Genomic DNA, 26,671 nt, shown 5'->3' with positions numbered 1-26,671 from the left:
GATATATACAGTACCATGTCATCTGCATATAATGAGATTTTCTGTTCCAGTCCTTCTCTGCTAATCCCCTTTATCTGATCAGTATTTCGACAATGTATTGCCAGTGGTTCAATGGCAATTGCAAACAGCAGTGGTGACAAAGGGCATCCTTGTCTTGTGCCACGCTCTAGTTTAAAGTAGTCTGAGCAAATGTTATTGATGCAAACTGAAGCTTCTGGGTTAGTATACAGTAATTTAATCCATGCACAAATGTTGGGCCAAACCCAAACTTCTCCAAAATAGTAAAAGGTATTTCCATTCAATCATGTCGAATGCTTTTTCTGCATCCAATGATAATAATATTTCTGGGGTGTTTGATTTAGTTGGTGAGTATATTACATTAAACAGGCGTCAAGATTTGAAGATAAGTGTCGGCCCCTAATAAATCCAGTTTGGTCTTGTGATATTATTGAGGGAGCACTTTCTCCATCCTTCTAGCTATGATTTTAGAGAGTATTTTAACGTCGTTATTCAGAAGTGAAATTGGTCTGTATGATGCACATTGTAATAAGTCCTTATTTTGTTTTGGAAAGACAGTGATTAGTGCTTGGCGAAAGGTTTGTGGAAGAGATTGGTTATCTCTGGCTTCTGTAAATGTTGCTAATAGGAGGGAGCTAGCTGAGCGGAGAATTTCTTGTAAAACTCTGCAGGGTAGCCATCAGGGCCTGCTGCTTTTCCACCTTGGAGTGACTTTATAGCATCCAGTAATTCTGATAATGACAGAGGTTTATCAAGTTCCTCCACACTAAAAGCGTCAATTTGTGGTATCTGTAATTTATCCAGAAATGCATTAGATTGTATATTGTCTTCTTTAAACTCAGTAGTATATAGGGATTTATAGTAGTCTCTAAAAGTGTGCATTATATTTTTGTGTTCGATGATTTTATCTCCGTTCGTGTTAGTAATTACCGAGATTGCGCTATGCACTTCTTGCTTGTGAATTTGTTGAGCTAAAAGCTTATTAGCTTTCTCCATGTTCATAATAATGATGTCTGGATTTGTAGATTAGTTGTTCAGTTTCTTTAGTTGTCAAGAGGTTTAATTCTGAATGTAGAGCCTGCCTCCTCCTATGTAGAGTCTCGCTTGGTAGTCTGGCATGTTCTTCATCTATTTTAGTAATTTCGCTTTTATCTCTGCTACTTTCTTGGCTTCGGATTTATTTCTGTGGGAAAGATATGAGATAATCTGTCCTCTTAAGAAGGCCTTAAGAGTTTCCCAGAGTATTCCTGCAGAGATCTCAGGGGATGTATTTGTCTCTAGAAAGAATTTGATTTGTTTGGATATAAATTCAGTACAATTCTCGTCAGCTAATAGAAGCGGATTGAGGCCATCTGGGGTGAGTGTATGGGGCTTAGTAATTTCAGCTCCAAGATCATAGGAGCATGGTCTGAAATAACAATAGCATCGTATTTACAAGATTTAATCTTAGGCAAGAAGTTATTATCTATAAAGAAGTAATCAATCCTTGAGTAGCAATGATGTACTGGTGAGTAGAAAGAATATGTTCTTGAATTTGGGTTTAAAAACCTCCAGGGATCTGATAAGTTGTGATCAGTTATAAACTTTGTAATTATCTTTGCGGTGTTAGTTGCCGTTCCCCCTGTGGAGGAAGTCTTATCTAAAAGTGGATTTAGAACACAATTAAAGTCCCCAGCCATTATAAGTTTATGAGTGTTCAGATTGGGAATGGATGCAAATAAATAGGAGGGGAGCTAGCTGAGCGGAGAATTTCTTGTAAAACTCTGCAGGGTAGCCATCAGGGCCTGCTGCTTTTCCACCTTGGAGTGACTTTATAGCATCCAGTAATTCTGATAATGACAGAGGTTTATCGAGCTCCTCCACACTAATAGCGTCAATTTGTGGTATCTGTAATTTATCCAGAAATGCATTAGATTGTATATTGTCTTCTTTAAACTCAGTAGTATATAGGGATTTATAGTAGTCTCTAAAAGTGCACATTATATTTTTGTGTTCGATGATTTTATCTCCATTCGTGTTAGTAATTACGAGATTGCGCTATGCACTTCTTGCTTGTGAATTTGTTGCGCTAAAAGCTTATTAGCTTTCTCTCCATGTTCATAATAATGATGTCTGGATTTGTAAATTAGTTGTTCGGTTTCTTTAGTTGTCAAGAGGTTTAATTCTGAATGTAGAGCCTGCCTCCTCTTATGTAGAGTCTCGCTTGGTAGTCTGGCATGTTCTTCATCTATTTTAGTAATTTCGCTTTTATCTCTGCTACTTTCTTCGCGGATTTATTTCTGTGGGAAAGATATGAGATAATCTGTCCTCTTAAGAAGGCCTTAAGAGTTTCCCAGAGTGTTCCTGCAGAGATCTCAGGGGATGTATTTGTCTCTAGAAAGAATTCAATTTGTTTGGATATAAATTCAGTACAATTCTCGTCAGCTAATAGAAGCGGATTGAGACGCCATCTGCGGAGTGAGTGTATGGGGCTTAGTAATTTCAGCTCCAAGATCATCGAGCATGGTCTGAAATAACAATAGCATCGTATTTACAAGATTTAATCTTAGGCAAGAAGTTATTATCTATAAAGAAGTAATCAATCCTTGAGTAGCAATGATGTACTGGTGAGTAGAAAGAATATGTTCTTGAATTTGGGTTTAAAAACCTCCAGGGATCTGATAAGTTGTGATCAGTTATAAACTTTGTAATTATCTTTGCGGTGTTAGTTGCCGTTCCCCCTGTGGAGGAAGTCTTATCTAAAAGTGGATTTAGAACACAATTAAAGTCCCCAGCCATTATAAGTTTATGAGTGTTCAGATTGGGAATGGATGCAAATAAATTTTGTATAAATTCCTTATCATCAACATTAGGTGCATAAACATTTATCAAAATCATTTTACAGTTAGATAAGTCTCCCATGACCATCACATATCTCCCTTCAGGATCCAATACTACATCTGATGCTACAAATGGTACTGTTCTATGTATGAGAATTCCCACCCCTCTAGTTTTCTTTGTAAAACTAGAATGGAACATTTGGCCAGTCCAGTCTTTTTGCAGCCGGAACTGATCCTTACTTAGTAAGTGGGTTTCCTGTAAAAATACTATTTTAGCATTTAGACCTGTTAGGTGAGAAAGTACTTTCTTTCTCTTTAATTCGTGATTCAGGCCTTTAACATTCCAGCTTACGGTTAACTGTCCCATCATGGAGACACTGATTCTGAGTTTTGGTGTCATATTATAGTCTTAACTGGAAGTGAAATAGTTTAGGTCTTAATTTCCTATTCCCCCAAGAGTTGTTGCCATGCAGCTTATTATTACGTTGATAGTTATAATTATAAAGATTGAGATGATAGATTAGATATAGATCAAGCCTGCTCTCTTTCTCTTCCCCCCTTAACCCCCACCCTCCCTTTTTGCCTCCCCAGGTGAGGCTAAAACCCACTTCATGCAGTCCCAGTCCTCTGACATACCCAGAGACAGAGCACGCCCAAAGCACATCAAGCCCCCATGCAGTGGCGCTTTAAGGTTAAAAGATAGAGATATCTGTTACCAATATAGTCTTTAAAAGAGGAAAAAGAAAGAAAAGAATTTTGCACTTAATATACATATATATATATATATATATATATATATATATATATATATATATATATATATATATATATATATACATACATACATACATATAATCTTCATCAATTTTAGTGCATTAAGATGATATCCCCAGATAATAAACCCAGGTGATGGTGTTAAAGATGTGTCCAAAACAAGCATAACAAGTCTTAATGCAGTAATAGCAATAACAGCAAACCAAGGGTATGATATTGAACAGTCTCATTTAGGGTACACATGAAATAATTAGAAAAGAAAAAAAAAAGAGGAGGAAAACGTAATTAAGCACAATAAAACATAAACATTTAGCGCCCTAGTAATACTAAGTAATGATAAGTAATAAGTAAGTAATAATAATATAAGAATATGAGAATATATGCTGATAAAAACCCGTATTTTAAAACAAATAGATCAGACAGTAGATTATTAATCCTAGCTTTATCATTTACCGCCATGACTCACAATTATGTATCAGAATAGTCCCGGGATCAGCTTTCTTAACTCATTTTCTGCCTCCTCCTTGCTAGCGAAAACATAGAAATGACCCTGCCATTCCACTTTCAGTTTTGCCGGATACAGGAGGCCGATTTGACATTGGCTTGCCGAGCCGCTGTTTAATATTATAGAAGGCGGCGCTTGATAGCTGTTGCTGGAGAGAAGTCAGGGAAGACGCAATGTGGCAATCTTCATATATAATATCTTCCTTTTTTTCCTGAGGAGTTCCATCACCTCTAACTTAAATGATAATCGTTCAAAACGGACTATAAAAGATCTTGGTCGGGTCTGACGGTGTTTGATCCGCGACGCGTAAGCCGCTGCTATCTCAGATTCTGCTTTAAAGTCGCCCGATTATTTTAGAAAAAGTTCAGTTGCGAATTTCACGGGTTTAAACTTTCGATTCTCCGGCAAGCCTTCAATTCTGACATTATACCTTCTATTCCCATCTTCTAAAGCAGCCAGTCTGTCTCCAAGTTTTTCTCCGAGTTTTTTACATTCAACTGACATTTACTGCTCTTTCCTCGGCACTGGCAGCTAGATGTTCGCTATTTCGATCCGATTCGTGAATGTCTCACTAAGATGCTCCAATCGATCAGCAAGCGTGCTCAGTTTAGCCGAGTTTTTCTCAATGCGCTCTTCAATTTTACCCAGCACCTGTCGAAGTTCAAGCTGTACCTCTTGCGCAGCCTTTCATTTGCCTGTTGGATTTCCTCAGACATTCATTGGCCTGTTTCATCTCCTGTTCCATTCCTGTTTCAGTCTCTCATGTGCCTTTGCCGTTGCTTTCTCATTAGCCTTCTCGCTTTTCTTTATATCTTGCCTGAGCTCAGCGAGCAACACTTTCAGTTCAGATAGCTCAAATGTGCCTTCTTGTACCGTAGATGAAGCAGCAGACTCTGCTGAAGCCGGTGTCCCGCTGCTCCAGTCCCGCGTGATTGCGTAACTGAAGCCGCGGACCTCCCGGCCTTTTCCAGTTTCAGGTAATCCTCTCCAATCGGCGAGCTATCCACATCTGCACTCACGATCGCACCTTCGCCCCTTTTCGCTCTCAGCAGGCGACGATGTAGCGGACCGTGGTCCCGAGGAGTCTGTACTTTCGCCCATCTGATCCAGGTCTGTCTCTGAGAGGCCGTATCTCGAACTAGGGCTTGCTGATCGCAGCTTGGATGTAGCTTTAGTCTTCGATTCTTTCGGACCCCCCTTCTTGTTGGCCATGTTTATATGTGTTTACATATACTGTAGCGGTCCCTCTCGGGTTGAATAAATACAGGATATCTCAGAATAATAAGCAAATAATATGAAAAATAGCACCACTGCTAGCGGAGCTCCACTTCAGACGTCCATCTCTCGCATCGGACGAGACCAACTCCTCCTCTTTTGATGATATTATGGACAGTAGATGATGAAATCCCTAGATTTCTTACAATTGTATGTTGAGAAACGTTGTTCTTAAACTGCTGGACTATTTGCCCACGCAGTTGTTGACAAAGTGGTGAACATCGCCCCATCCTTGCTTGTGAACGACTGAGCCTTTTGGGGATGCTCCTTTTATACCCAATCATGACAAACACCTGTTTCCAAATAACCTGTTCACCTGTGGAATGTTCAAAACAGGTGTTTTTTGAACATTCCTCAACTTTCCCAGTCTTTTGCTGCCCCTGTCCCAGCTTTTTTGGAATGTGTTGCAGGCATCAAATTCAAAATGAATGAAGATTTGCAAAACAACAATAAAGTTTATCAGTTTGAACATTAGATATCTTGTCTTCATAGTGTATTCAATTGAATATAGGTTGAAAAGGATTTGCAGATCATTGTATTCTGTTTTTATTTACGTTTTACACAACGTCACAACTTCATTGGAATTGGGGTTGTACTCTTACTTGAGTAATTTTTTGGATAACTACTTTTAACTTTTAACTGCTTGTGTAATATTATTTTGAGGTCACACTACTTTTACTTGAGTACAATTTTTAGCTACTCTACCCACCTCTGTTAACAACTTTAATGAATTTCATGTCACATGAGTGAACTGAAAGTGAGTAAAATATAAAAGATAAAACTATTAGAGATTTGAGTTCACAGTGTTTATAACTCCCATATTTTCTGTGGCGTTTTTATGTCCTGTTTTTTGTAACGCCTTATATGAGACTTATTTTAAAACCTACATATAAATGTTTGGTAATGTTCTTTTCAGAATTTACTGAACTTTAATGTGATGTTGTTAAATTTTCAGATTCTTATTCCATTTTTAAATTATAAACTAAAAAATATCAAGAACTAACATCCCCCGAGACAACTTTGTGCCAAAAGATTTAACCACGCCCGGTGGCAGAAATAAAAGACAAAGAGTAGGACAGCTGCTGTACAGGCTTTTAAATATTTGAAGCGCTGTGCGAGATGCAGATCACGCAGCACGGCAGCAGCAGCAGCAAGCCAGCAGCTGATTGAGCAAAGAGGAGGTGTTAAAAAAGAAAAAAAAAAATTCTTTCCCATTGTATCACCGTTTAAGAGAGGGTTTCGGAGGAGCGACCGCATCTCCTTGGGGTGCGTTCAGCCCCCCTTTTCACAACGTGAGCGGCAGGGGGGGTTGGTTAGCAATAGCAAGTGAGCGGGGGGAACCCCCTACTTTATAATGAAAATGTAAGAAAAGTTTTGAAGGGAACAGGCTCAGGATAGTTTATCACTTCACATTTTCCTGTTTTATCTGTCAAGATTTAAAGATCTCTAAGGTACACAGTTCTTTCTGTGAACTCTGTTCTGTCTGTGAACTCTGGGAACTGTGAAATATCTCCATGTGTTTATTTAAGTTTACCATCTGGGCTCCCCATTATCGTATTATTCAAAAGATCTTAAAGTGACAGCACTCATCCAAAGAACTCTGTGCACAATTGTAAATGCTTTTATCATGTCTCTTCTTTATTTCCTTTGATAAAAATATTCAGTTTCGGCAATCTTTGCTCTCGGCTCTTGCCTAGACTATCTCTGTCTCAGAGAGTCCAGAACTGCAGAAGAAATTTCACATCAGCCCTTGCAGTTAATGTCTCAGCGTAAGCCTAACCTCTCATGACTTGCATTCCACATCCCATGCAACGTGCTACTTAAACTTGCATCCTATTAGCTGCTTATTACGTATGTGCACTGTTAGGTTGACAACCATAATCCAAATCATTCTCTAGCCCATATTGTGCATCATGCAGTTGAACTACATATTATTAGTTAATCTGTATCAGCTTTTATTTATTTACTCAAAAATTTATTAAACTGTCCAGGTCCTCCTTCAGTGATTTTGACAATACCTGCTTATCCATCTAGTTCAATACCCTATGAGTATTTGGTTTAGACTTGTGCCTAATGCTGCCAGAAAAGGTTCTTGACAACTAGTTTTCTTATCTAAATGATTTATAAAGATTAAAATAGCAGCTTTAACTGACTTGCAAGACCATATCTTTGTCTTCATTCTGTAAGCTCTTTCTTCACGCATTTGCACCTGTTACTTAAATCTCCTTGTGTCTCATATTTTGATAATTAGTTTACTATGAAGTACCTTCAACCTAGTAAAAGATTCCTGAAAATCATGATGAATGCTTCCATTCACTCTCATTAGAGTCCCACACTATTGGTGTTTTATTACAAAACTGCAGCATATTAGTGATCATTGTTTATCACATCTAACACATGGTTGAATGACATGCTATTATCTGTTATTGTCGCTGTCTTACATCTGCATTAGACTGGCTTTAAATCCCAATTTAGACATTGCCTTTCAGAATATTCCTTCACGTAGTCTGTTTCAGTAATCTCAGTAGTATGCATTTATTATAAAATATTACATCCATACAGGCTTCACTTCCCTGTGATATTCTTAGCTTAAAAAAAATACTGATTAAAGTAGGCTTTTTGTGTATAGATCGGCAGAGCCAACACTAACACTGAATAGTAATGACTAGCAGTTGGACAGAAACAAAGACTGAGATCAAGGCTAGCGAAAAAGGAAAGGTCTAATACTGGGAAGTCAAAAAATTGTGTACCTAAACATTATCCAGAAAGCAAAGTTGGAAGCAAATGTGCAAAAATGTGTTACTTTAATTATAGATTTAGTGTAAAGCACCATGAAAACTTTTAGAGTGAATTCAGAATCTTTGATTTTATTTTCACTGCAATGCTGCTTTAAGTAATTGCTGTCTTAATGACGTTGAAACCCACCATTGTGTCTTAACAGTGGCATCCCAAAATGTTTTGTGGGAGATGGTTTAATAATTAAATACAACTAAATAGCACTTCAAATTATGCCAAAGTAGAATACAAAAACAATTAACACGGTAGAAGAAATTTATCACTGGAAGAAAAATTAAACTAAAACCCATTCCTGATTCTCAAAGCGTAACTCTTCGATATTCTCAGTTAAGAAAACAATTATTGATTAACATCTAAATAACTGTTGTTCCACTCCACTATTTCCCAGGTTCTCTCAATTTAAGTTTGTTTAAATGAAGTTGTGCATTATCATAATCTTGTCATCTAAAATTAATTTTTTGATCTTATCATAAAGATGAAAGCTACCATCTGCATCACTATCACAGTCATGCATCTATCAAAGCACTCTCTATTCTGTTCTTTTATTGATACAGATACTGTACATAGAGTAACAAGAATGGTATTCCTGCTAATCACAGTGCTTTAGAGCTGCATTCTGCCATGCAGGAGGTAATTTGTATGATTAAAGGACACCAACTGCACCACAAATGGTGATGACTGAGGGGAATGCATTCAAAAGTTTAGGCACCCTTGCTTAAAATATCTGTTACTGTGAATAGTTAAGTGAGCAGAAGATGAACTGATCACCAACTATTTACAACTTATTGGATTGCTAGAAAAGCAGATGACCCTCCCACACCCAACCACCACCCTTCGAAAATAGACCTTCAGGAAGATTTAGCTGCATTGTTCTAATGTGCAGTGACACCTGAACAAATATTACCTCCATGGTAGAGTCAGCAGAAGAAAATCTTTCCTGGGCCCAACTCAAAAAATTCAGTGGCTGCAAATGAACAACGGTTTTCAAATGAACTACACAAGCCTGAACTTTTTGGGCACAATGTGCAAAGGTATGTTTGCAAAAAAAAAAGGGGCCAAGTTCCTGGAAAAAATACTTCTTCAGCTATTAAGCATGGGAGTGGATCAATCCAGCTCTGGGCTTGTGTTGCAGCCAGTGGCACAAGGAACATGTCATAGATAAGAAGGAAGAATGAATTCAAATAAATACCAGCAAATTCTGGAAGCAAATATCACATCATCTGTAAAAAAAAGTTGAACTTAAAAGAGGATGGGTCCTACAAAAAGACAATGATCTGAAACCCTCCTCAAAATGTACAATGGAATACCTCAAGAGGCACATGCTGAAGTTTTGCCATGGCCCTCACAGTCCCCTGACCTAAACATAATTGAAAATCTGTAGATAGAACTTGAAAGAGCAGTGCATACAAGACGACTCAAGAATCTTGCAAAATTAGAGGCCTTTTGCAAGGACGAATGGGTGAAAATACCACAAGTAAGGATTTGAAACACTATTAGCTTGCTACAAAAAGAGTTTACAAGCTGTACTACTTGACAAAGGGGGTGTTCCTAAATACTGACCATGTCAGATGCCCTAAACTTTTGTTTCAGGTCCTTTTTAATTTTTGGTATTTTGCACCTATGAATGATGGAAATAAAAGTGTAAGCTTGCTTAAAATATTAAAGAAATGTGTCATCTTTAACTTTTATGCCTTTGGTGATCAGTTCATGTTCTCCTCACTTTACTATTCACAGTAACAGACATTTTAAGCAAGGGTGCTTAACTTTTGCATGCCAGACAAACTAGAAACAAATATCATAAGAGCAAAAAGAATGTGTAATACTTTTTGTTTGCAAGGCAAGACCATACAGGGGACCAAAACTTAAACAGAGCAAAAATTAAATTTTACCAATGCTGGATTTATACTCGTGTGGAGTAAAGCTTTGACTGTGTTATTCAAACATTCATCTGCAAGCAAGAAGAGTTCAAGATTTGTGCACTGTCAGTTGGAGACATTTGTGAACACACTGTACCTGTTTAGTCAAAACAGCCCAAGTGATGATAAGCAATGGCAACAACAATGTAAACATCAACCATAGGCTTGAAAATTTCAGATCAACAATGTTCTTGACAGCATCTCTGACAGCTGTTCTACAAAGCTGATAAAATTTAAAATATTTTTTTCTTAAAGTGCTTGGCTGGTTTCCCCACTGTCTGAAGGCTATATTTGTCACTTGAAGCAATCTTTCCCAGGATGAATACATGGTTAAATGAAGCTTTCCGACTAGTGAGCATGCATTTTAGCATAAATGGAAACGTTTCTCAGGCTTAGGATATCAAATTAGTCATATATTGTCTGACTTGATTAAATTGATGTTTATTTCACATACATACATTGAGGCCACCTTGAAATGCTTCATTCAAACTTTTATTAATATCCTTACTTTCCCATTAATAATGATACTTCTTTACATTTATATGGTGCTTTTCTCACTACTCAAAGCACTACCACACAGGGAGAACCCAGGACGTGAACCCATGATCTTCTTACTTCAAAGCAGCAGCACTACCACTGTGCCACCTGCATGATTCTTCTTGTTCTTGCTGTGGCCTACCTCAACAGTTTAATTTTCCCAAATTGAATAGCTGTACTTTATCAAATCTCCAGGTAACATGTTTTAAATTGCATCCCAGTCAGCGTCCGTTCAGAGCTTGTACATTCTTACACTCTTTAAATTGCCCCTGCATAAGTGTGGCCTGTGGTGGACTAGTTTTGCGTCTAGCGGTGATTCCTTTCTTGTGCACAGTGCTGCTGGAGAAAGTGTTGGCTACCTGCTATCTTAAAATTAGCTAAGATGGGTTCAGATAAGAGAAGAAGAGAAACTGATAGACATATATATATGAGCTCACAAAATAATTCCCTGAATAATGAATAATTTTAGTAATCTTGGGCCTGGGCTTTGTCTTTGTGGAATCTTCTTATTTCTCCATATTGCCTGTTTTTATTTTATTTTTTTTTAAACGCACACTGAGGTTATTTGTCTACATCACAAAAGACATGCAGGTTGCCCAAAGCGAGGAAGTGTGCTTTGCATTATACTTGCTTACCTGGCAGAGCTGGATAATGCCTCTTGTGCAATGCTCTGGCTCACAGTAACCTTACAAATGACCCAGCAGCTTTATGCAATTAAGGAATTAGTTTGTGTGTCTACGTGTGCAGGAATGGTTATGTTTTAAATCAGTCAAATTTAACACATCTTTAATACATTATATTTAATACATTATTTGCACTAAGTAAAATGATCAACATTTGGTGATTTAAAAAAAGATGAATAATAAGTGATATGGTTGCATTAATAATATTGTTTATTCCAGTGAAGAAATGTTGTTAAGCTCTGAAGAGAACAGAGCTGATAAACTCATTTAGACAGTGATGTGTTGTTGGGTCTGCACTGATTTTTTCACATAAGACACTGCTATCTGAATGCACTTGATAAGGCTTTTCTGAGGAAATCAAAATAGCACTTTTAAACACTGAAATTAAACAGTAACTCTTTAAGTCCTTGAATGTTTCCTCTCCTTTTCTGGAATTCTACTTAAACAGACACAATGAGGAATGAGTACACAGTGGTGCAGTAATTAGCACAAAGCACAAGTGTTTCTTTCTATGAACTAGTTTCTTATCATGGGCTAAATATTTGCACAGTAGGCTGTGAAAGTGCTTTTTCTCACTACTCAAAGTGCTTTTCATAGTGAGTCTATTTAAATTGTGTAATGTGACTGAGTGTGTCCAGTAATTGAAAGGTGTCCTGCTCATGGATGATTCCTGCTTTCTACCCACTTCTGCTATGACAGTCTCTAGCCCCTTGAGACCATTCATTATAATAACTGTCTTCAGAAATTTGCATCTAATTTAGAAATTGGTACAAAAACCTTGAGCCACTGTGGTTCTTCAGAAACTATAGGAAGTTTGATACCCCCAGCTGAGGCAAATCTTTACATACCTTTATATTTGTCTGATTATTGACTAAGGTACAGTTATTAAATTAGATTACCACAAATCATATTCAATTCTACAATTTCTTTACATTTAAATAATTTTTATTGAAAACCATTTAACAAATGTTATTGACTATAATTGGTAGCATGGTCATGAGGAAGTTAGTGCTACTGCTACATTGATCTACCATCCTGGGTTTGAATCCCACACCGAAACATTTTCTGAATGTAGTTTGCACATTCTCCTTACCAGTGTGTGGATTTAGTTCTGGGTATCAATGTTTTCCTCCCCCATCCTGAAAATGCAAGCAGTTTAGGTTAAATGATGCCCCTAAATTAAACCCAGTGTGGGTGGGTGTGTATGAGTGGGCCCTGTGATGGGCAGATTCACGTTTTGTGCACAATGCTGCTAGGATAAGCTGTTGTGGCTCCCCATGGCTATGAATTGGATTAAGGTTTAAAAATGCTATTAACCATGATTAGTAAAAGAAGACCCAGGAACTAATTGTTCATTTTCTTAATCTTTTTAATAAAATTAATTTAGAAAAACTGAAAAATTTGGCACTTGTGTACGGTAATGTTACTTAGATAAATCAAGCAAACTCAAAAATGTATAAAAATACAGAGTATCTAGTGTGTCCACAAGGGGGAGCCACTGAGCCCCAAAACCTCAGACACAATAGTACTCCACACAGTCCTGGGTTCAAATAAAGTATTTTATTATAAATAAGTCACCATATGTGCAGTAAAGACCAACCACAATTATAATTACAGTAAGTGTCTCTCTTCTCTCCTTCCGCTCCTCTTGAGTGTCACCCGCCGCCTCCCGACTCTGACTCCCAGATGTGTGGCAGCAGGCTTTTTTTCAAACCAGACCCGGCAATGCTAAAAGTGCCACAGCCTGTCCACTTGAGAACACTTCTGGGTTGTTTGGAAAGTAGGGAGGTCAGGGACTCCCACTCTCAAGAACCCTGGCAGATGTCCCAACTGAACCACCACAAGAGGACCACTGCCACCTGCCGGATGAGGAATGGAACTGGTCCCAACTTCCACTGGTCCAACCATTATATTATTCCGGCCAGGCACAAAGTTGTTTCTTCATCCAGCCAGCAATCCTGTCCTTCCTTGTGCTCTGGCCTCCCATCTGACTAAGAAACTGTCCTCGTGATCAAAAGGGATTCCTGTTCACTATTTTTAATAAAAATAAGTGGAAAGGTGTTTATAGGGAGAAAGCAAAGTGTTTAAGGAATACGTCTGGCTGTTAAAAATTCCAACTCTTATTTTATGGATAGGGTGGTTAATCCAAATCAGAAAAACGGTAATGTTCAAAATCGCTTCCCCTTCTCTCCCTGTCAGATTTTGACTTTCCACCTCCTGCAGTTTGAGCTCTGCCCCATCTTGCACCAATGCCTTTAGCCTTAAAGTGTTTCTTGCAAGAATGTGCCTTTAAATTCTACCATGGTGCTGCTTAAATTAGTTCTGGGGTTAGGTTCATTCTATAAAGGCTCTGGGATACTAGTCCACCATATCCTTCAGCTGCTCCTTGAACCTTTGCAACATGAACAAGTAAAATATTGGGCCTGGTCACTGACCATATGGAGTCTGCACATTTCCCTAAGTCTTTGTGGGCTTTCCTTCTGGTACTCCAGTTTACTTTCCACATTCTAATGGCTTAGTGGATTGAATGGGGGCTGAACTTTGGGCCTGTGGGACTGCATGTGTGTGCACTGTGCAGTTGATTTGCATTCAGCCTTAATTTTGATGCTAGTTCGAAATACTTTTGTCCTAACAACCCTGAAAAATAAAAAACAAAGAGCAGTTGTTGCAGGGTCAGATTATATTTTAGTGAGAAATTTACTAAGGGTATAATTAGCTGTTTACATTTGCAAGCGCATTATCATTTAGGCATTGAAAAAGAATACAATAAAGTGTAAATTACACTCCTTTGAGTATAGGAGATTAACAACATACTTTGAAATCCTGATGTTACCATTTCATATCCCAGAGGAGCAAATTCTGTTTTCTTTTCATTGTTTAAATTTCAAACTGACCATGAAATTATTTCTTTGATTGAGATTGTAAGTGCTTTGAAAATGACCTATGGAGGCAAATAAAACTTTTCTAATGTGACATTTTATGTATTTTTCCTATTTGTTATTAAAGGCAAATTAGAAGAAAAGCCTGCCGCCTTGGAACAGCACCGACCTACGTGCAAGCCAGGGCATCGCAGAGTTCTCTCAGATGGAGGGCAAGCAACATCCCCTTTCCTTCCTCCAGAAATCTTTGAGAAGATGCAGATTGCTGACACACAAAACACAAAAAAGTAAGATAGATGTCAGACAGCATTGTCTAAATTGAGTCTTTCAGATTTGACTGTACAGTTTATAATGCAAATGGACAGGAATTAATGTATAGATATACATGTTCTTTCAGCACATGATATCATTTTCTGCTAGAGACCATTGCTCCACTGTTAATTTTGTCTGTTTTCTTGAATAAAGAATTACTTTAAGTGACACTCAGGTAGTAACTTACACGACTATTTAAAACATTTCTGTGCAAAGAATTTTTTTTCATTGATTCAACTGTTGTACTTCTTTTCCTAAAACCTGTCATGTCATTTTCCAACCTGCTTAATCCAGATGAGGGTCATGTTGGGGGCTGGAGCCTATTCCAACTAGCATTGGGCACAAGGCAAGAACAAACCCTGGACAGGGTGCCAGTCCATCTCAGGGTCAACACACATCCCCACACACCAGATACACACTAGGGCCAATTTAGCATCACCAATTAACCTAACGTAGATGTCTTTCGACAGTAAGAATAAAAGGAGCACCTGGAGGAAACCCATGCATACACGGGGAGAACATGCAAACTCCATGCAAGGAGGACCCGTGCCATAAACCCTGGTCTCCTTACGGAGAGGCAGCAATGCTACTACTGTACCACCTTCCTAAAATATGTAAAGAGCAAATCAGTTTTTTCAAAGATTATCAACCTACAGACTAAGAATTTTTAGACTGTTGATATCAAGTACCGGATAATTATTTATTTAGGTTTAATTATGTTAGGCAGACCTATACCTGATAAGCAAATATTATACATTTGTGAAACACATTTTCCAGAAATGGGCTGGACGGTGGCACAGTGGTTAGCAGTATTGCCTCATGGATCTAGCATCCTGAGTTTAGAATTCTGTATCCAATCATTGTCTATGTAGATTGAGCATGCAAAATCTCCCCTTGTCTGTTTGGGTTTTCCTGCTATTTACCTACAGACATGTGAGTTGATGATTCCTAATTGGCCCTGCATGACTGTGGGTGTGAGTGGGCCCTGCAATGAACTGTCCATGGATAATTCTTGCTTTGTGACTGAATGCTGCTGAAATTGCCTTGGCTCCTCAATCCTCCAATGTTATATTTTCTTAAGTTACTTTTCCAAAAATGGATGGCAGAGTGGTGCAGCAGTTACTGCTTCTGTGTCACAGCTGCAGAAGACTGGGTTCAAATTCTGGTCCGGTTATCATGTGTATGAAACTTCCAAGTAATCTCCATTTCCTGTACAGAGGTCTTTCATTAGGGACTGCACTTATTCTCCTAAAGTTTGTGTGTTTTAGGATAACTTATAACTTAAATTGATGCTCTATGAGTGAAAATGGGTTTGGACATGAAATGTGAACTGGTGCGTCTTCCAAAGTTTGTTCCTGTTTTGCATAGAATGCTGCTGGAATACGGTCCTGTATCCTTCAACCTGGAACTGGATTAAGTAGATTTGATCTGTGTAGTTTCCAAAATAAAGAATTCTTAATACCAATGTGGAAGTAAAAGCACTTGGAGATAATAGTTCAGGGGAAGAAACTTCTAATATTATGAATAAAATGTAATGTGTGCATGTGTTTTTTGTGAAAGGGAGCTTACACCAATGGAAGAGGCATCTAGACTTAATCAGAAGCTCAAGGCTACATACGAAGCAAGACTGGCCCGTCTGAATCCCAGTCAGGCTATGCAGAAAACATCCCTGGTGAGTCATGTTTGTGAAGATCAATTTGTCAGCTCGTTTATCTTGCTGTACTCTTGGGAAAACAGTAGTTCAACATTTAATACAACATGCTTTTTAAAAGAAAAACTAAACATTTTTTTAATTTCATATCTATGTCTTTGAGTAATAATATTATTATAAGGTTCAAAGTGTTACAAATAAAGTTGATATTTCCTTTTAAAATCTGAAAATAGTTTATTTTTTATGTGACAATAGTAGCTTATTTTGGGTGAGACTGCTATAGGCTGGTTTTAATTCTACTGCTTTATTTTTATAAATCTATATACAGAAATATATATTTAAAGAGTAAAAATATAACTCTGTTCCTTTAATGTATAACTTACACCCGTTATAGTGAGAGATAGTAATGTATATTATGAATTCTGTCTAATGCTGGATAAAGTAAATAAATGTTTAAGCAATACATTTTTCATGTGAGTTTGGTTGCCATTTTTATAAAATGTATTACTAAATACAGTACAGGCCAAAAGTTTGGACACACCTCCTCATTCAATGTGTTTTCTTTATTTTCATGACCATTTACATTGGTAGATTCTCACTGAAGGCATCAAAACTATGAATGAACACATGTGGAGTTATGTACTTAACAAAAAAAGGTGAAATAACTGAAAACATGTTTTATATTCTAGTTTCTTCAAAATAGTGGTTTTATTTCAGGTGACTACCTGTTGAAGCTCATTGAGAGAATGCCTAGAGTGTGCAAAGCATTAATCAGAGCAAAGGGTGGCTATTTTGAAGAAACTAGAATATAAAACATTTTTTCAGTTATTTCACCTTTTTTTGTTATGTACATAACTCCACATGTGTTCATTCATAGTTTTGATGCCTTCAGTGAGAATCTACCAATGTAAATGGTCATGAAAATAAAGAAAACACATTGAATGAGGAGGTGTGTCCAAACTTTTGGCCTGTACTGTATATTTCATTGATTTTTTCCTTGTAATATTAAATGCATATTTTTTAGAATACCCATTAGTTATTCTAATTTACATGTATGTTTAGATTGTGTATGCATTTTGTAAGAACCGAAGTAAATTTATTTTCTCACCGTAGTTGCATATGTTGTCTTGCATACCTTATGATTTCTTTCTGGGTATGTTTTATAATGATAAATGAACTTAATAGTGTCTTGATATATTCAGTAGAATAGTGAGTCTGTGTTACATTTTATTGAAAATGTCAGCAACTTCCCTAAAGGCATTCTTGAAAGTACTCCATTTTCTATAGTCATTTGATTATTAGCACGGGCACATAACTCATTTCAAGTTGCTCGAATAAAAGCAAAGCATTCATATAGGAAAAATATATGTAATATTTACTTGAGATATAGAGCCATTGATATATTCCTCATGAAACATTACTTTCTGTTTAATAAGAATTTCTAAATATTGTAGAAGAGCAATTTCCTCATCGTGCTGGAAAATTCTGAAATTAATTGTTGGTTTTGGTGCTTCCGAAATCATTAGTGTAGCATAAATATAGCACAATTTACAGATAATCTAATTCAAGTTAAATATTTCACATTTCAATACATTTTCTTGTTGTTTTTAACTGGTGACAGCAATTACTTAGCCATCAACTGAAGCTACTGCGGTTCATCTGTCTCGTTTATTTCATCAGGCTCCTTATGTTTAGCCAAGACTGTTGTTGGTGACAGTTACGGTATTTCCTTAGAGACTTCAGTGGTTTTTAAGCCTTTGCTCAGTTTGTCTTTTGTGTTAATTATCCCTGGTTATATTCCCTTAATTTTGTTTGTGGTTTGGCAGCTATGGTTTTAATTTAGCTATATTCATACTTTTTTATTAAGAAAATGTTTTAAAGCTACTTAAATAGCACTCATATTGGGCTTATTAGTGGGAAGTCATACTTTTGATGTTGTATTGTGCTTGCATACATACATACATCTTACACTTGCTTAGCCCACTAAGGGTTACAGACGTACTGTACAAAAGTGAATAGATGGGTGTAATAACTGTTTATATTTTGATTAATAACTACTAAGTCTTTGGAAACTGCTTTTCATTCCTGTGAAAATAAAACTTAACTGAAACACTCCTGGGCTCTTACTACTTACAATATAAAATAATGAAAAATATAAATAAATAATACTGGATGGCTGTAATTAAAAGGCTACTTAATCTACATTACACTGGCAGAAATTCTTTTCTTTTTTGGGGAGAGAAGGTCCATTCCCAACATTGGGCAAAGTTCCAATCACCAGGTAGAGGACTGGGTAGATAGTGTGCTGGAGAACCAATTTAAAACATTTGAAACAGCTAAGTCAAATTCTGAATCTGATAGCAGAAATTGTAAAATAAGCAGATTTAGCAATTTAGTTCCCCTATTAATAACAGTTCACATTTGCTGAAACTACATGGCCCTAATTCAGTACAAAGTTTCTTGTAATATTTAATGATTGTGTGTGTGTGTGCGTTTTTTTTAAATCTGATAGACTGTGCATGCATGCAGACTATGTTTATATCCCACATCCAAAAACATCCAACTTTGGTTGATTATCATATCTAAATATGTATTATGCTGGTAAATGTGGGTGTGCAAAACAGTTTTTATGTGAAATAATGGCATCCTCATTTTTGGTTTGATTCCTGGCTTGGGCCCATTCTGCAATGTTAGGTTCTAACACCCCTTAACTCGGTATTGCATTAATCTTGCTGAAGCCTTGAAAACATTGTTAATATTAAACAGTCCAAGTTTTAATGTTTAAATGTTGCAAGTGTTCATTTCCATGACAGGATGCAAGCTATAGGATAGGGGCTATGATTAACATGCTGAGTTTAGGTTGCTGCCATCAGGATTAAAAACACAGGAAACAGGAGTTAAAAATAATAAAATTAAAATTTGTATATTTGGCTAGAAAATTATTTTATTTATGTGGTGAATTCAAATGCACACTTACATCTGTCTGGTTATAGCACTGGCCGAAATGTAGTGCTGTTCAAGTTTTGTCACTACTAGTGTTCTTGCCTTAATTTTGTCTGGTAGCAGATATAGTATTAAGCGGAATAAAGAAAGAATGAAAATATTGGCTGAGTTTTGATATAACTTATGAAAAAAGAGGAATTTGTGGGGTTTGAAGTGGACCAGTATGCACTGGTACATATTACTGGTAGTATTCATTTTTACCAACAGTAAATGGATACATACTGGTACCGCCCACTATGACCTACACAAAGAACCTATGAGGGAGACCTACGGGGGACCAAGCCTCTGCCAACCACCCAGTTCTACGATGCAATATGCGAATATCAAACTACATTGCAATCGACACTCCAAGTGGAGCCCCCCCATTATCCCCCAAAACATGATAAACAGACCTCAGAACCCAAAAGAGGACCGAGACGCTGACAAAAACAGAGTATTGGCACAACTTATTTGCTTCCACTTTAGGCAATGAAAGTTAATACTGTATATGTAATTTGCTACTTAATTAGAAACCATTAGAGGGGCTACACTTTTGGCATGCAGACTTATTCTGATAAACTGGAAGAACCCAAACTCTCCTCTTTTAAGTCAGTGGGAAACCGATGTGTTATATTATTTGAAATTGGAAAAAATCAAATGCTCAGAGGATCCATACAGACTTTTTTCAAAACATGGCAGGAGCTAATCAGTAACATTGTAAAATAAGGTCATGAAGCACAGAGAATTTATTAATTTAGGTATGTTTACAAGCCTTAAATTTTACGCTGTTTGGCTTGCTCTCTCTCTCAGGGGTGGGGATCGATCTGTTCTTAACTCAATTCTTTTTGTAAAAACTTGATTGCTTTGTATGGATTGCAATAAAATTACTTAAAAAAAAAAAAATAAACCATTTATGCTATTAATAATTCTCATTGATCGATGTAATAATATTTGCTGATAAAAGCAGCTTGAAAACATGTATGACACTAAAAAAAACATCAAAGTAAATCTACAAGTCGTAATTCTCTGTCAGCATAAAAAATACACCTAACTAGTATTCTAATCGGCATCCAAGCACAGTCTATACGCCACTAATTAACGATCATCTGTTACTGAGATGATTTAGGGTTTTTTTTTTTAAGAAATAAAAAAATCGGGGTTCTCCCTGCGCCCAAAGTGACCAATATAACAACTGGTCCAGTGTATTAAGAGTATGAATGATGGATTTTTTTTTAATGGGCAATATGGGTTTGGAAACAGATAAATTGAATTTCTTGGTTTTGAAATAGTAAAAATCACACTTATAAAGGTAGCCTTAATATTTTTTTTTAAATAGGTGGATAAGAATTATAAAAGATGTAAGGTCAAATTATAACCTGTAACGGTGGCTCATTTCAGTTAAGATGATTAATGTGTATATGTGACAATATGTAACAGTGGCTTCTTTTTTTTGTACTTTCCTGCTGCAAACAGATTTTCCTCTGGGATAATGAAGTCTACCTAACCTAACCTAGATATCATCTGTACAGAGAGCAGCCTAGCATTGACTTTTAACTCAGTGTTTGCTAAAAGGAGAGTGATCAAGCAGTATTGCCGACAATGGAAAAAGATTAAACTGTGTATGCTTGTTGACAAACGTCTGAAACGGAACCCGTTAGTAGTTTTAACCCAGTGCTTGCTAAGAGAGGAATGATCAATCAGCGCTGCTAACAATTGAAAAAGATAAAAAAAATGGCGTGCTCGCCCTCTGAAACTGTGCCCGTTATCAGCTGCATAGTAATCCACGGCTAGCACTGTGCGAAATGAGAATCTCTCAGAACCACACATGGAATTTGATTTAATGGGGCGTTATTTAGGGCGATTTAAAGTACGTTCGATTAATGGGTTTCATTTGGGTTGATTTACATGACCGGGTTTAGAAATTAGAGTATGAAGGCCGACTACTGCTGGATGCTGATAATTCAACAACAATATACACAAAATAAATTCTACTCTAAGCGTTTTTGAAAAACCACTGGTAGCTGACTGGCACCGCTCAGTATATATGTACCACAGTGTCTGCCTATTTGACTTCGCACTGAAGATATTAAAAAAAATTACGAAGATCTCACGAATAGCTACTACACTCTGTGGAGTTTTGTGCAGTAAGCGATTGCCTTCATAACGGCATGAGAAGCTTTTTTTCTAATGAATGAACTACTAAAGAAACTAGCGCAGTTCAAAACACGCTTAAGCATGCGCTATTATTGAAAGCATGAACGCAAAAGTTTCCTTGATTTTGTAAAGTTCGACTCTTAGAAACGCTGTTGTTTAAACTCCATTAGACCCTTCCTTGAATAAATTAAATACTCTTAAAAATATATAAAGGTAAGATTAATGAGCATGGGCCACGCAGTGTGTTTGCGACCCCGTCCCGTAGCGAGGGCCACTTGTCCACCACTGCTAGATTTGTGTTATCTTTGATCCTGTATTTGGAAAAAACAAATGAATTGGCGGGGAAAGGGCGCGATAGCCTAAAAGAAAGAATACTCTTTCAATTAGCGCCATTCCAGTGGTGACGTTCAAATTTGGGCCAGTATGGTTAAACGTGAGTGTGTACGTATCAGAGCTGACACATATCTTGCGTCTGATGCAGTTGGGTTATAGGCGCTTACTGCCGGTCATCCTGTACTGACGACACCCAACACCTGTGTAAATGGATGGATGAATTTAGATCGGAAGGGCCATCAGGGAGATGTGCACTACTACTTTACATACAGTATCATTGAATTTCATTCCTGATTACGCTTACTGTTCCACGGAATATGTTCATTTAAAGGTTATCAAAAAAAAGCATACATTTGTTTACATTCGAAAAGTCTCAAGCCCGATTAACCTAATCCAGGGATGCGATTGAGGAGCCCATTTCAACAGCACTGGGCGGAAAAAGAAGTCTTAGAACTGATCGCAGAGTACACGCACACGGTACGACTTACAACGAAACACACCATTTAAAAATACCGGTACGTTTCTGGGGAATATGAGGAAACCTAATATGAACATGAGATGAGGTTCCAAATTCTAGTCCGGGAATGCCCATGCAAATTGTGGACTATGTACGTTCGGCTTCCCAAAAATGTGTTCCATTTAAAATACGCTAAAAAGGGTTGAATCGGAGGACAACGCTGTTCGCAATTTACATGCGAATATAAATGAACCATTTAAAACTATATGTATATAAAATAATGCACTGTATGCGATCCTCTGACTTTCGGAATTCGTGAATGTCAAACTAGCCAATTAAAATGTTATCAAAGGTACCTAACGTGATTTCGAATGGCTGGCCAAGAAGAAAAACGTCATTAGACCCCACCCTTCTCCAAAACCGAAGCATGTGAAAGGTGTGAAACGCACAAAGGAAAAATACCGCCAACGCCAATCCGCACAATGGGGCGTTGCGTGTTTGTGCGGGATAACCTCATCGATGTCTCAGCCCCTCTCTTGCTTTTTCTCGCGCCAGTATTTTCCAGCATTAACGCAGCAAGGCATTATTTATAAAAGGGTTCTGAGCTCTTAGAGGAGGCGGTGTGGCGTAAATCACAAAAGCATTCACCTTTGCAGGTAGATTGGATCCTTCGTTTTTGAAGAGAGTGTCCATTTCAATGATGGCAGGGTATACGCTTTCGGAAGAAATACACTACTTTTGGAGAACATTCAAGGCATTTTTAAAGGTACTTTAAAAGGGGCCCGTGGAAGTTCACGTCCTCAATAGCGAACAATCGAAAGTGGTATTTTTTTCTGGCGTAACGGTAAACGCAATTAGAACAAATTTAAGAACGTTAGTGGAGAGTTTATAACTTACCTTCACTTGAAAGTTGGAGTTTTAGTATACACCTGTAGCAGGAGCGCAGTATCGAATGACGCAACGAACATACGGCGGTTGTTGCGTATGAAAAAAACAAGTTAAGTGTTAAGGTGAGTTAGCAAAGCCACGTCTTGTTAGGGGGTTTTCTGTTCTGCCTGGTTGTCATGGACCAGTTTCAAGTCTGAAGTTAAGTAGATCAACAATGCTTGTACACCGATTTTAATCGTAAAACTTTCACTACCTCAGTGGTTCTTAACGTTCAGACATCGAGGCCAATTGTGACTGCTGGTTTTTGTCCCAACCAGCTTCTTGTCTCAATTAGAGTAGGCAAGTGGTTATTTCCCAGTTTAAATGTTTTTTGCATCCTCCTGTTAATTACAATATGGTTGTGCTCTATTTTTACTAAATGAAGCGGTAATTTTTGTTTTAGGTAGGAATTAACTTTTATTCTTTTAAATATTTTATTTTTTATTGGCCTTTTTAGATAACTATTTCCTGGTAATTAGCAGCGGAAAGTGTTTCTTTGAGTCATTTGTGCTGGTGTCTGCTCTGCTCAACATTGTCTGGATTCAGGTACAGTTAAGAAAGCAAATTCCACAGAGAAGTTGCACAAAACAACACAACATAGTAAGCATTTAAAGATACAGAAAAAATAAAAGTATATCAATTTACTTTAATTGTAAATCGGAGACTACTGCACTTTTTTCTAAATGCAAAAAGGGGGGGAAAACAGCGTAGGCGATTAAACAGTAAGTTCAATTTAAGGTAACCATGACTCACTAATTGAGAAACTGGTTAGAATAAAAATTTGTAGACATAGGGGTCTTTTAGGACTGAAGGTTGATCTGACTCCACTTCCTTGCTTTGCTTAGAATGGATTTTTGTCAGATGAAGTACAGTACTTTTAAAATGTTGATAGTGCCGCCTTGTGGAAGGTAATAGAATTGCTGTGTTTTCTCTGTTTTGCAGACCCTGTCTCTACAGCGCCAGATGATGGAGAATCTAATTATTGCAAAGGCAAGACAAGATGCTGTATCCTAAAGATTGCATGTTGCTTTCCTATCTTCTGATAAGAGGACTCCATTTACATTTGCAGTTAATGTTTAATTTCTTTTGTAAATGTTTAGTATATGTTGTGCTCACAACTTTGTCCTACTTTTAACACTGTCTTTGCTGTATAGTCCTGCTTTTAGATATATTAATAGATTTACTACATTTCATAGGATTGCTTTGTATTGATGGAAATAAAAAGCAATGTATTCTGCCTCTTAGTTAAGAGTAATGGAAAGGTAAAGCAAAATCATTTTAAGTTTGGACCAGAATTGTAAAATTTTGTGTATATCATCTGAACACTGGAGAAAAAGTGGTCATTTAAATTGAATTGGAAACTTGGAAAGTGTCAAATGTAGAGTTTTGGCCTAAGTAATAATAAGTGGTACACTGACAGTTGAATGATTCCTTTATATAATCAGATACATAAGGCAATATGATCTATTAAGTAGTTTTTCAAATAAAATAATTAAATATGAAATACATACTGTATTTCTCTTAAAATATGATTCTGTAATATCAGAATCATTTCTCTTCCAAAAATGGGTACAGTTTAACCTGCTGAAGTGAGTATTCTGCAGTAGCCTCTGTTTATTCTGAATTTGTTTCTTAGACCACAGAGAAAATATATTTTTATATATTCAGTATAAGATTATAAGCATGGTGTAATGATATACATTTAATAAAAAATATGGCTAGCTCTGCAATAATTGCTATTTGATGCAGATTGTCCTAATGTCAAATTTGCGGCTATTTTCAGGATGGTACAGTGCAGTATTTATAGTTGGATTTTATTCGTAAAATTAACTGCAGTTCACAGAAAACACACAGTTGGTCAGAAAACAAGGTTTATCTAAACTATCTTAAGTTTAACAGTAATTTTTGGTTAGAATACTTTAACTAAAATCTTAATAGCTTCAAAGGAAGGTGGAGGAAAGACGTCTCCGGCTACAGGAAGAAGCTAACAGGTAAGTGAATGCATTTAATATTGTCTTTGATTTTAACTAAGCCATTTCGGTTTCACTTATGACATACTGTAAGAGAACCTTTCACACATTATTCTTTTTTACTGGATGTTGTGCATATGCTTTAATTGTTTATATATAGTTTTTCTATAAGTACTTTGGTTTTCTTGGCATGCTAAATTGCTTTTAGATTTAGATTTTCCTAGGAAAATGTGATTTTAGGAGGAATGTACAAACAAATCGTTAATCTACAGATGTAACAAGTGAAGAGACAGGAGTTAAAATTTTTGTTTGCAATATACACGTGTTAATAGCATTCAAATGAATGAAATAATTTGGAGCTCGTCAGGGTTTTTACAGCCATTACATTTTAAAATGCTTACAGCAGTTTGAATGAAACTTCTTAAATGTAATAGTCTTAGTGGTAATAATTGAAAGTTTTAAAGCAGTGTGTGACTGCAGTATGACGGAATCAAACTTGCTTTCATTTTGTTTTGCTTTTGATTCTGTTCAGTAGCAGGACAACTGCAAACTAGTAATTTTACCTCTAAAATAGAATTGCATTTTATGAAAAGAATTGATTTTTCTCCTCCCCTCTGTATGATGGAATGCTAGTGATGCCAGTAATTTAAGTGATCGGAAAAGGAATGGGTGGCTAATTCACTTTATTGGATTAAGTATTACTCATTCAATTTATATGCCTTTTCATTTTAATTCCGAATTACTTGTTTTTAAAAAAAAAAAAAAAAAAGAAAAAAAACGGATATGTACATGTGGCTGCGAATGGTCTTATTTTAATTTGTACTTTATTCAGTGGTGTAGTGTAGTGGGAGCGGCAGGGGCAGCCCGCCCTGGGCGGCACTTTTAGGGGGCGGCAAAGAATTACTGTATATTTTAGTCTTTTAAATTGAAATACCTAAATAAGGGGGCAACAAAATTTTTCTCCGCCCCGGGCGGCTGACACCCACGCTACGCCACTGACTTTATTTGATAGTTTTGCCACTTTAATCTGTTAGAGAATTTCACAGTACTGTCTTCGCTATAAGACTACAGTAATTTAATTTCATATGTATTGAATTTGTTTTATTCCTGCTAATGTTACTTAATGTATTTTGATATCTGATTAGCTTTTTTGCATAGAAAGGAAACGTGATTTTATAAATGTATATAGTAGTTTATTATGTTTGTTCTATTTCATAGCTTGTTAAAGCTGCTTATAATTTAATTATGAAACTTTATCATTTTAGGAGATTTTCTAGTTCAGCATGTTTGACTGCAGAAGAACAAGAACAAAGAATTTTTTACACCAGCATACTTGAATATGATCAAGATCATGTATGTGAAAGGAAGTATATAAAACTTAGACTTAGGATGGCTACAGGGTAAAACAAAAGCCTGTTTTCTGTACATGATGCTTGTGATGTTTTATGCATTTACATTACTGCATTTCCATGAGGCGTGTTTAGTTCAAGAGGAAAAAAGGCACTTTTATTATCGTGACGCAAATCGGTGGGGCCACCACCCCCACTGTCTTCCACTGCAAGTCACGCATGCGATAATACAATTTGTGTCACGATACTAGAATAGATGGGCGGCACGGTGGCGCAGTGGTAGCACTGCTGCCTCGCAGTTAGGAGACCCGGGTTCGCTTCCCGGGTCCTCCCT

General features: G+C 36.9%; 1 protein-coding gene across 2 annotated transcripts in view; it reads left to right on the top strand.

Annotated features, from left to right (window-relative positions):
• Positions 1-26,671, top strand: part of vps9d1 (VPS9 domain containing 1) — an 81,753-nt gene that overhangs the window by 20,664 nt on the left and 34,418 nt on the right. For both annotated transcript variants that reach the window (XM_039763451.1, XM_039763452.1), the window contains exons 4-8: positions 14,330-14,489; positions 16,075-16,186; positions 23,961-24,023; positions 24,957-25,009; positions 26,254-26,341. In XM_039763451.1, coding sequence (XP_039619385.1) covers positions 14,330-14,489; positions 16,075-16,186; positions 23,961-24,023; positions 24,957-25,009; positions 26,254-26,341 — 476 coding nt within the window. The remainder of the gene's footprint in view (positions 1-14,329; positions 14,490-16,074; positions 16,187-23,960; positions 24,024-24,956; positions 25,010-26,253; positions 26,342-26,671) is intronic.

This window comes from Polypterus senegalus, chromosome 9, assembly GCF_016835505.1.
Source record: "Polypterus senegalus isolate Bchr_013 chromosome 9, ASM1683550v1, whole genome shotgun sequence".
In the NCBI taxonomy this organism is placed as follows: Eukaryota; Metazoa; Chordata; class Cladistia; order Polypteriformes; family Polypteridae; genus Polypterus; species Polypterus senegalus.
This window is presented reverse-complemented; position numbering and strand designations above follow the sequence as displayed.